This window comes from Oryctolagus cuniculus, chromosome 9, assembly GCF_964237555.1.
Source record: "Oryctolagus cuniculus chromosome 9, mOryCun1.1, whole genome shotgun sequence".
In the NCBI taxonomy this organism is placed as follows: domain Eukaryota; kingdom Metazoa; phylum Chordata; class Mammalia; order Lagomorpha; family Leporidae; genus Oryctolagus; species Oryctolagus cuniculus.
Genome location: NC_091440.1, coordinates 113,455,799 through 113,467,905, shown reverse-complemented (window position 1 = coordinate 113,467,905; position 12,107 = coordinate 113,455,799). Strand labels below are relative to the sequence as shown.

The window sequence follows — 12,107 nt, the reverse complement described above, 5'->3', positions numbered from 1 at the left end:
GCATTGTGGTACAAAGGGTTAAAATGCCACCTGCAATGCTGGCATCCGCTGTGAGTGCTGGTTTGAGTACCAGCTGCTCTACTTCTGATCTGGCTCCCTGCTAATGTGCCTGAGAAAGCAGTGGAAGACAGTGTAAGTTCTTAGGTCTCTGCCACTACATGGGAGACCTGAATGGAGTTCTTAGCTCCTGAGTGGCCTAGTCCAGCCCTGGCTGTTGCAGGCATTTGGGCAGTGAACCAAATCTCTCTTTCTCTTTGTCTCTGTATCTGTCTTACAAAAAAAAAAAAAAAAAAACAACTTTAAAAAAATTGTACATTTGTCAATGAAGTTATTGTGGAAGATGCATAATAATTGCACTTCTGACATTTGCTGAGCAAGGCAGGTTATAAAAATATTTCTGATTTTATATATGTGAATAATTTTTATTGTGTTCATTTACCCAACTCTTTTTTTAAACATTTATTTATTTATTTATTTGAGAGACAGAGTTACAGACAGAAGGAGATACAGAGGTCTTCCATCCACTGGTTCACTCCCCAAATGGCCACAAACAGCCAGCCAAAACAAAGCCAGGAGCCAGGAGCTTCTCCCAGGTCTCCCACATGGGTGCAGGGGCCCAAGCACGTGGGCCATCTTCTGCTTTCCTAGACCATATGCAGAGAGCTAGATTGGAAGAGGAGCAGCCAGGACATGAACTGGCACCCATTTGGGATGCCAGAGCTGCAGGCTACTATGCCACAGCTCTGGCCCTCAAGTCTTTACTTCTCTCGTTAGGAGAACATTCAGTATGATAGCTTACAAGTTTGTCTTCCTAATGTTTTTGAATGGGCTAGTCATAGACCAGTCTATAATTTTTTTCCTTTTCTTTTTCTCCTATTGAAACATATAATAATCATTCCCAAATGTTTTGAACTTTGACAACTGTTTGTACTGGGATATAATTTATACTTTTAGTGGTTCACTGAACAACAAATTCTTTGAAAGCACTGCAGTTGTTGCTTTTATATTACAATTAATATTTATGTATATTATCTATTTATTAATATATGAAATCCATCCAGATAAGAGCTCTTCAAAAGCTTCATTGAAACACTTATTATGAATATACTATTCATGGATTTCAAAACTTTTTGTGCTGAAATAAACAATTCCATTTTTTCTACAAACACTTCAAAGTATCCTTGTTTCATACATGTAATTTTCTATACATATGATATATAAACTAATTAAATACATTTCCTTAATATTAGATTTATACAGGCTGTGATTTTATGATAAGCCTTCATGAGCTGTCCTGAATTTTTTTCATATAGCCTACTAAATTAATAAGATCTCATAGTGCCAAAATTGCTAAGGTTCTTTAGTTTCTTTGGGTCTTACCTCAAAATAAGAAAAACCAATGACCATTTGTAAAATTGCATCAAAAAAGGAAATGTGGGGTAGAGTGTGTGTGCAGAAATTATGTCACCCCTTGGGATGCCTTAATTTGCTATCAGACTACCTGGTTTGAGTCCTGGCTACTCCACTTTCTAAACAGCTTTCTGCTGTTGTGCACCCCGTGAGGTAGCAGGTGATGGCTCAGGTACCTGGACTCCTGCCTCTTGCATGGGACACCTTGACTGAGTTCTGGGCTCCTCAGCCTGGCCCAGTCCTGGCTATTTGCAATTATTTAGGGAGCAAACCGGCAAATGGAAGGTCTATCCCTTGGTGTGTCTTTGTTTCTCTTTCTTCCTTTCAAACTGATGAAAATATGTTAACTCTTAACATGAGAAAAGGGCAATTTCTGACTCTAATTATTATAAATATTAGGAAATGAATGTCCCAATGTAGAAACAAAGATGGAAAGAATCATAAAGGTACATACTAATCTGAATAATGTGACTCATTTCAGCATTTTAGAAATATAACATGAAGAGTTAAATCTTGTATGGAAAGAGAAAGTAGCACATTTTGACAAAAATGAAGTTAGACTTTCTGTCCTAGTTATTTTTGTGGTTCATGTGTGATTAGGAGCTTGTAGAAGTAAATCTCACTCAGTCATTAGATGATGAATGGATAGTGATTATGATTACAGATTAGTTGACCTCCCTGATGAAAACCAAGTAGATACATTTAATTAATAAAATTGGTCATCTGTTTTAGGGAACTTCATAGTTTAAAAGCACATAAACCCCAAGAACATGCTGGTCTGTTTTTCTTTCTTTGTTAAAGGCGTAGGAACAGACATACACATGGCACACGTGTGCATACACACACACATACACACACAGATATACAGACAGAAAGCTCTCCTCCACTGGTTCACTATCCAAAGGCCCACAAGCTAGGGCTGGGTCAAGCCAAAGCCAGGAGGTCAGGACTCAGTCTGGATCTCCCACATGGGATGCAGGGACCCAACTACTTGAACCACTACTTTTGCCTCCCTGGGTTTACACTAGCAGGAAGCTGAAAGTGGAAACCACTAAGACTAGAACCCAGGCACTCTGAAGTGAGGTGTTGGACTCCCAAGCAGCATCTTAATGGCTGGACAGGTATCCTCCCAGGGATATTTTTCTTTGAAAGACAGCTGTAATATCAGGGGAATTCATAATGGTGGGAGAGGAGAGAGGGGAAAGATAAGAATCTGAAGCATTTTAGATACTAGAGAAGGTTATGCTCTAACTACTATCATACCTGTGCCTTCTCACTTCCCTCACACAAATCTTTAAAAAAAAAACCTACATCCATGTTAAAAAAGTTTGGTTTAGTGGAGAATTGAATTGGGGCAGTTTAGGGAAAACAGAACATGCCACAGAATTCAATATTTATTTCATTCCATCAGTATTAAATATTAGTATAAACATGTTTGCTTTCCCTTTTTGGATAACTGGAGGGCAGGCTGGGCATGTGTTTTTGTTTTGATTTGACTAGGCATACTGAAGATTATTGTGAGCATGGATGCATTTCTTAATGTTATTGCTTCTGTGTCTTCTTGTCCTCCTGCAGAACAGAGTGGCCAAAAGAGCAGTTTATTCCCCCCTATGTCCCACGTTTCCGCAATGGTTGGGAGCCACCAATGCTGAACTTCATGGGGGCACCAATGGAGCAAGATCTTTATCAACTGGCTGAGTCCGTGGCAAACGTAGCAGAACATCAGCGCAAACAGGAAATAAAAAGATTATCTACAGAGGTAGTCTTTTAACATCACCCTTCTCAGTGCGATAATCCGTGTGTCCTGTTGCAATTCTGAGCATTCCCATTTTGATCTGAAGATTGTTCTAGAATCAATTGACTGAACATTATGCTTTCCCTCTCCCTCTCACCTTTTTGTCATTTTTGTGACAGTCGCTCTGTCCCTCAGCCTACACCATTCTCTCCAGCCTGCCCCTTCTGCCCTGCTCCCTGGGCCTTGGCGACTTAAGTCTCCTTGTGTCATACTTTTCCTTGTCAGCAAATGTCCCTGGTGCTTTTGGTTGATTTCGTGCTATTTTTCCTCTTCTGTCTTCAGACCTTCAAGACAGTCCTCTAAACCTGGGTCCTGCAAGCCTGTCCCAAGCATCTCTTTCCTGAATGCCCAGATTCTTCTTTTTTGCCTAATTCTAAATTTCCAGAGCCCTGTCAGCCTGGCTAGAGAACCAAAGCTTTTTCTACTAGTCCTCAGGTGCAGATGGTCATGTACAGCCCTAGGACACCTTGAGAAATCTTAACATATATTATGTCTTCTAAGAATTTAGTAAGCTGTACCATATGAAGTAATGTATTTGGGGAGCAACTGGAAGGCACAAAATTGGACATGTCATCACATCTCTTAAAAATGAGTTTTCTGTGACTCTTGTTCTGGGGAAAAAAAATTGAGCATTAATTAAAGTTGGTCCAAGCACAAATAGGATGACCATAAATCAGAAGAATGAGGTCTAGTTTGATGAGGCAATAGTAAACAAGGAATAGATCCTCCTAATGTCCTAATTTTTTCCTTTGTTCCATTCCTTAATTTTCAAACAGAGCTATATAATGTGGCAAGCATGATAGGAGCAAATGAATTGGCAAACCATAGGGAATTATACCCTATGACCACTTTTAAAGAGAAACATGTATAATAATTAAATTTCTTAAAACAGTCCCTTCCAAGGGCCAGTGCCGTGGCTCACTTGGTTAATCCTCCGACTGCATCACCAGCATCCCATAGGTGTGTGGATTCTAGTCCTGGTTGCTCCTCTTCCAGTCCAGCTCTCTGCTGTGGCCCAGGAGGGCAGTGGAGGATGGCCCAAGTGCTTGGGTACCTGCACCCGCTTGGGAGACTAGGAGGACGCACCTGGCTCCTGGCTTCGGATCGGCATGGTGCCAGCCGTAGCAGCCATTTGGGGAGTGAACCAATGGAAGGAAGAGCTTTCTCTCTGTCTCTCTCACTGTCTAACTCTGTCAAAAAAAAAAAAAAAAAAAACTTTGGGAAAAAATAGTCCCTTCCAGAATCTATTCTTTATACATTAATACTATTGTAGCAGTTTGGTTAAATTCCTGAAATTTTCAAAGTCAGACAAATGTACTGCTTTGAAATAGATTATTTTCTATTGTATTGTCTCCCTCTGACTGCATCTCAGGGAAGAGGTGGATTTCGTGCCTGCCCTTTCCTCTGTATGTGAGTAGTTAAGATGACCTCACTGCTCTGGGCCTTGGTTGGCACGCAGGTGTCCTTGCCTGTATTTTATAGACCTCATCACTAGAGTTTTGTTTCCATTTAGAGGAGAACTTTTCTAGAAGGAAAAAAACAGATGTAATCAGGCATGAAATTATGATACACTTGCCGTTCCTATAGTTACAGCTGACTGTTTTCAAGTCGTAAAATTTGCAGTTGTAGTCTTCATATCTTAAATAGCTAATATGCCCAGATTTTGTTATGTATTCCTCAGAAATTCACTTTTGTGAGTTCTTTTTTCAGTTCGTGTACTTAAGGAAAGAGCATTATGTTTTGGTCTTCCAGGTTATAAATTTGTCTACTCTTCACTGTATAAGTAATTTAAAAAAAAATATTGAGAACCCTTCCTTGTAATGAGTTATCATTTTCCTGTTGTAAAGCATTTTCCATTATGTAGCTCAGGTGCATTCAGAGGTTTAAGAAAAAAAAAAAAAGAAATGAAAAATGCCTGCTAGCGATTCTAGGGGATTTTATACCTTGAAATTTTTTTTGGAAAAGAGGACAAGTAATGGTGATGTACAATGCACAAAAAATGTAATAATTCTTAGAAGAGAGATTTTATTGCACTTTATTGCTACTATAATAAATACATTTACGACAAGACTTGGGCAATTCAGGATCTGGTGATTTTTGTGTGTAATTGAAAGGCAGTGGGTGATGTGACTGACAGGTGTGGGTGGCAGTACTCAGCCACCGTACTTCCTCTGAACCAGGCGTGGCCCTGAGCAAGGCTGTGTAGTCATCACACTTACTCATCGCCATGGTTGCTCTCCCTCCCTTCTCTCCAGTCACTCCCAGTACCCTGTGAATTCCTACTGGCTGACCTCACTCTGTTATGTTCAGAGCTGGGCAAAAGGTGTGAGTGAATAGAAGTTTCTTGTATTCCTCCCTTTAGATCAGCCTTTAATTAAAAAAAAAAAAAAATGAGATCAAATTTAGTTCCCTGTGCTAAAATTTGCTAATTGAATTTAATGCCTCTGCTCTCTCACAGGGAAATGATAAACTGAATTAATCAAACTCAGATATTTAAATGACTGAAAATTATTTATGTTGTGTGAATTGCGGTATCATGGTATATATTTTAAATATAATATGGGTATATATAATCTATATAATCTATATAATAATATACTGTGGGTATTTTGGCATTAACACTGGCCCATTCATGATGCCCTACGTACTTTGTCTATGTTTAAACTCAACCCTTCTCCTGCTACCTTTAGTAATCATGCATTTACAACTTTTCTAAAACATCCCAATTTCAAGTATTTTCCCTAGTAAATCTATAAACAATTTAAATTTCCCAGAAATTCCAGTGCCTCCTTGTTCATCATGCTTCTCTCATACTTAATTTTACCTAAACAAGCAATATGAAAATCTTAAGGTAATGTTTCTATTTTTTTCCCTCCCAATCTGAGTGTTTACTCTCTATAGCTTTAAAACTATGGTGCTCAATGGGACCCATAGTTTCCAGCTCCCCCTCTTGTAGCACCTGGCCTGGTAGGTAGGTCAAGTTTGGCTGGTACTATCAGCAAAAAAAAAAAGAAGAACTCCAGTCTTATTTTATCCTGAACTCTTTTACTCTCAAAATCAATGTATTTGTGACTTCTGTGTTTTCCTTAGTAGCAAGTCTGATAATAGTGCTTCCATTTAAAAAAATAAAAATAATTTTTTGTGTACAATTTAAAAATGAGAAAAATGAGATGGTGGTATAATTTTATTTTAATAGGTTGCTAAAATTATTTATTAATTTTTTAAAGATTTATTTATTTTGAGAGTCAGAGTTAGTAAGAGTGAGAGGGAGAGACAGAGAGAGAGGTCTTCCATCTGCTGGTTTATTCCCCAGATAGCTACAATGGCCCAGGTTAGGCCAGGCCAAAACCAGGACCCGAGATACAGGAGCTTCCTACAGGTCACCCACATGGCTACAAGGGTCCAAGCACTTGATCAGTCTTCTGCTGCTTTCCCAGGTACATCAGCTGGGAGCTGGATCAGAAATAGAGCAGCCAGGACTCAAACCAGCACCCATATGGGATGCTGTCATCACAGGAATTTCTTTACCTGCTACATCATGGTGCCGGGCCCCAGTTTACATTTGCTAATAGGCTATGCTTCATATTTCCACATCCTCAAATTTTTATTTGAGAAAATTTAAATTATTTTAAAAATTGACACGTAAAAATTGTATGTTTTTATGAGGTACCATGTGATGTTTTGGTATATGTACACATTTTATAATGTTCAAATCAGGAGCAATATATCCATCTTCTCAAACATTTATCTTTTCTTTATGCTGAAAACATTCAAAATTTATTTTTCTAGTTTGTCTGAAATACATACTACATTATCATTATTGATAGTAACCCTATTTACACCAGAACAGCAGTACTTATTGCTCCTATTTAGTTGTAACTTGGTAAAGCTGTTGACCAACTTTTCACCATCCCTCATTCCCCCCTTCAGGTGATTTTTCATATGACACTGTTGACTTGGTAGAATGGTGAAGGTGTATTTTTCAAACAGAGAGCAAGAGTTAAAGGCTTTGCTTCCCAACTCTCTTTATTTTATATAGCTGATAAAGTCTTTCTAATACCAAAGCCATGTATTATTGAAATTCCTATTGAAGAAATGTGTTGCTTTTATATTTGGTTATTATCAGAATTCAAATTTAGCCTTTGCACTAATGACTTTTCTTATTATAAGTATGCCTTGGTCTAAATGGATCCCTCTCATTTTATAATTTATTAACATAATGGCCAGCCACTTGAAAATGGAAGCTGATGACAGCGTGGTAGCAGGTTTTTGTTGACTGAGAAGAATACTCCTTCAGGTGGTCACTGGCGACTCCTGACTCCATCTTGCTCTGTCTTTCAGCACTCCAGTGGATCGGAATACTCTCCTGATGCATACGCATACAACAGCAACATGTACACGAGAGGGCCCCATCTGGACCAAGGGGAAGCTGCTGTTGCATTTAAGCCAACTCCCAACCGCCATGTAGATAGGTAACGTTTAATGGGTACCATTTGCAGCACTGTAGCTTTCTGTCCCTCATTTAGCGCTGATAGAGTGACGGGGCCTAAATTGCATTCTACTACTTTACACTTTTCATCAGTAAGTATACAGAACTGGTTTTGATGAACAACAAAAGTTATCTGGATTTTCAGTCTATAATTCTCACATGGTGCCAATACCTTTTGGGGATTTTCTCTTTCTTAAAACATACTTTTGACAAAAATCTGTGCATTAAGAAGAAAGAAGAGGGGCCAGCGCTGTGTTGTGGGTAAAGCTGCTGCCTGCAGTGCTGGCATCCCATATGAGTGCCAGCTTGAGTACCAGCTGCTCCACTTCCAATCCAGCTCTCTGCTATGGCCCAGGAAACCAGTGAAAGATGGCCCAGGTCCTTCAGCCCCTGCACTCACGTGGGAGACCTGGAGGAAACTCCTGGCTTCAGATAGGGGTAGCTCCGGCTGTTGTGGCCATCTGAGGAGTGAACCAGTGGATGGAAGACCGACCTCTATCTCTCTCTGCCTCTCCCTCTGTATGACTTCCTTTCAGATAAATAAATACATCTTTAAAAAAAAATAAAGAAAAGGCAATGAACTTGAAACTATCAGTGTGCACCAGATGGTCTCTAAGGATCTTTCCATTTCTGTAACTTTTAAAGGAAACAGTTTCCATCTTTCTCTTACCCAACAAAGATAGACAGCCTTCCTTTAGATAGAAATATTGCAACTAAATATTTGCAGTCAAGGCCTTACTCTATGCTTGCCATTTCCTCTTATATTTTATCTTTACTTTCCAGTTTTACATCTCATTCATTTTCCTGTGTCTTTACTCCTAAAAAACTTAACATGGCAGAGATGGAGAATTGGGATGGAGAAGAAATAAAATAATGGAACTAATTTCTCTCTAGTTCTCTCCCTCTCTCTTTCTCTCTATATATTTCTCTCCCTCTCCCTCTCCCTCTCCCTCTCCCTCTCCCTCTCCCTCTCCCTCTCCCTCTCCCTCTCCCTCTCCCTCTCCCTCTCCCTCTCCCTCTCCCTCTCCCTCTCCCTCTCCCTCTCCCTCTCCCTCTCCCTCTCCCTCTCCCTCTCCCTCTCCCTCTCCCTCTCCCTCTCCCTCTCCCTCTCCCTCTCCCTCTCCCTCTCCCTCTCCCTCTCCCTCTCCCTCTCCCTCTCCCTCTCCCTCTCCCTCTCCCTCTCCCTCTCCCTCTCCCTCTCCCTCTCCCTCTCCCTCTCCCTCTCCCTCTCCCTCTCCCTCTCCCTCTCCCTCTCCCTCTCCCTCTCCCTCTCCCTCTCCCTCTCCCTCTCCCTCTCCCTCTCCCTCTCCCTCTCCCTCTCCCTCTCCCTCTCCCTCTCCCTCTCCCTCTCCCTCTCCCTCTCCCTCTCCCTCTCCCTCTCCCTCTCCCTCTCCCTCTCCCTCTCCCTCTCCCTCTCCCTCTCCCTCTCCCTCTCCCTCTCCCTAGCAAGTTAGGTTTACAAGAAGGTCAACCCATATACAAAAGACAAAGAAAGGGAGGTGGATTATTGGTAGCAAGGATATAGAAGCATAGTCTTTCAGATGAACTGGAGTAGAGAAATTGCCTTTGTAATTTCTTAACTCATAGCCTATCTTCTCATGAATGTTACATGCCCTTTGTTTTCAATATACTTGTAATATAATCTGAAGCAGATGGAATTTAAATGTTTTGTTCTTTGTCAGGGATGATGACAGAGATAGTACTTTGGTCGTTGGTGTGGTCACTGTGTGGATATTACTCTCAGTGCACTACTAACATATTGAGGACAAAGAAAAGTCAGCAATGAGGAATATATTTTGAAAATGCAAATGTCTGAAATAATTTTTAATTAGAATTGTCTTTTAGTAGATACAGGTGAAAATCAATTTTGAATCTTAAGCATTACTTCATTGCAATTCTTCTTGACTAACTCCCTGCACATCCAGATATTTTCTTTCTTGCATTCAGTGTTGGATGCAAAGATTCTAGGAATTATTTCATTTTAGTATTTTTTAACATTTTCTTTTTGTCTTGTCACTTCAGTAAATCAGGATGATTTTCCACAGCGAAGCAGCTAGAAAACCATTTGAGTGCATTTCTCATGGATGCTCAGATTTATAATATATATTTCTACCAGAAAACTTTTATCGTGTTCCACTGTTAAGACCATAGTAGTATATCATGAACAGTAAGTGTAGATGTACTGGATTGATTGAGTGAACGATGGAGTAAGTACATGAGCATGCATGCAACATTTCAGAGTCACTGCTTCCCTGTCCTGCACCCAGAAATCAGTAAGGTCTAGCATCACTGGTGTGATAATTTGGCTTAGCAGCTGGAGGGGAAGATTGACAGCCACCTCGAGTTCTGGTATTCTGTAGATGATTTGTCATCGTTATGCTAAAAACTGTGCACGAATTCTGGGTTAATCTGAAATACACAGAGGTTTGGAATTATAACAATAATGATAACATTAATAACTATTTTTCTTCCTCTTGCATTCTACCACATGACAGGAGTACAGAATGCAGTAGGTACCAAGTGAAGTGTATTCACTATTCAGTGAAATTACCATGTCATTAAGGAGACCATCTGTTGAATTTAGATCCCTCACCTTTGAGTGACTACAGTTTGCTGCACTGTAGGTGCAATTAGTCTCTTGGAGAAGTCTCAGAATATTGTTGTCTACATATGTGCCCTGGATCAATTGACGTGTCTGTTGTTCCTGGTTAGAAATAGAGACTCTGTCATTGAAACATTCTGGATGTCTTAAGAAACTTTAGTACATCAGAGAAATTACAAACTGTGTCATTTTTTTCCAGTTGACACCTAGTGTCGGTGTCATGTCCAAGTTTATAGAGGGTAAAAAACCACTATAAAGATTTGCAATTCTAAAGTACTTAATGAGTGCATGCTGGGTAACTACCTGTGAGGCAGCCAAGATGGCAAAGACTTCAAAGACAGCTGCAGCACACTTTTCTTTTTATCTCACCCACTCAGATCGCTAGAGGCAGGTAATCATTCTCTTGGTTATGGTACACTCAGCTGTCCATTATTAGCTGTGATTCGTTTCCAGATCACAGGAGAGAACGTGGGGGAAGAGAGAAAGACAGAAAATTGAAGTTACTCTTCTCCTAACTTTTGGGGTCGTTGAACCTCTTATCTCCCAAATGAGATCTTAATGGCATGTGTATATGTAAAGTAGATAAAAGCAGAGCTTGTCCAGTGGGGTAGGAGGAACAGGAAACCCACAGAAAACAGTTTTTTAATTATTACTGTTAATAGTGCATATCTAAAATTGGTAGGAAAAGAAAATTACATCCATAAAATTATAATATATTCATTAACAGTAATTGTTATTTATTAATATAAACAGTTTATTAATAGTAATTATATATATGTGTGTTTGTGTATATATATTATATATATATATACACACACACACACACACACACACAAATATATCAGATCTCTTAAAGGTAACCAATAGATAGCACATCTTTCAGGTCATCTTTTTTCTTTGTCTTCATCCCCCATCTCCTGTGGAGTTACTATAGAAGACGTAGTACATACCTGTGCACCTAGGATGACCGAATGCATTGCCTTACAACCATCCTGCAGGCCCTGTTGTAACTCAGCATTCTAGAGAACTTAGTAGACAGCAGAAAGAATGGTCACTGCACAAGGGTAGGATGACCAACATCCTATCTCTTTCTGCTTTTTCTTTTGAAGAGATGTATGAGGAAATGTGGGAAAATAAATGGAGGAGAAGATTAGGGAGTAAAATTAATAAAGAAGAATTGATGTTACCTATTATTGCAATAGATGAAAAATACATTTTAATGAATCAAGTTTTATTGTGTTATGTAGTTTTTAAATTGTGTTTTAAAATCTCAATATTCATTTAGTGATGAAAAGAGGTATGTGGATTTTAAGAATTTTTTTAAAGATTTTTTTATTAATTTAATTTATTTATTTGGAACAAAGCTAGGAAGAAAGAGAGAGGGAGGTTTTCCACCACTGGTCCACCCACCAAATGCTTTAACAGCCGCCAGCTTTGAGCCAGGCCAAGTCAGAAGCTAGGTACTCCGTCTTGGTTCCTCATGTGCGTGGCAGGGGCCCAAGTACTTGGCCCATCTTCCATTATCTTCCCAGGTACACTGTTAGCAGGAAGGTGGATTGGAAGCAGAGTAGCTGGGACTGGAACTGGTACTCCCAAATGGGATTCTGGTGTCACAAGCAGAGGCTTAACCCACTGTGTCACAATACCATGCCCAAAAAAAGAATTTTTTAAAAATCGTGACCCCGGGTATGTGTCGTCAATATTTTAAGAACTTTACAGTGAGTTTATTTATTAATTAATTTAATTTTAAATATATATATTTGAATCAGAGACATTATTTACATTAGTGAAATCAACATATAACAAATCAA

The 12,107-nt window shown here is 39.5% G+C and overlaps 1 protein-coding gene across 5 annotated transcripts in view; it reads left to right on the top strand.

Moving 5' to 3' along the window:
• EPS8 (EGFR pathway substrate 8, signaling adaptor) overlaps positions 1-12,107 on the top strand; it is a 188,324-nt gene that overhangs the window by 149,637 nt on the left and 26,580 nt on the right. For all 5 annotated transcript variants that reach the window (XM_070049441.1, XM_070049440.1, XM_002712632.5 and 2 more), the window contains 2 exons: positions 2,986-3,169; positions 7,547-7,677. In XM_070049441.1, coding sequence (XP_069905542.1) covers positions 2,986-3,169; positions 7,547-7,677 — 315 coding nt within the window. The remainder of the gene's footprint in view (positions 1-2,985; positions 3,170-7,546; positions 7,678-12,107) is intronic.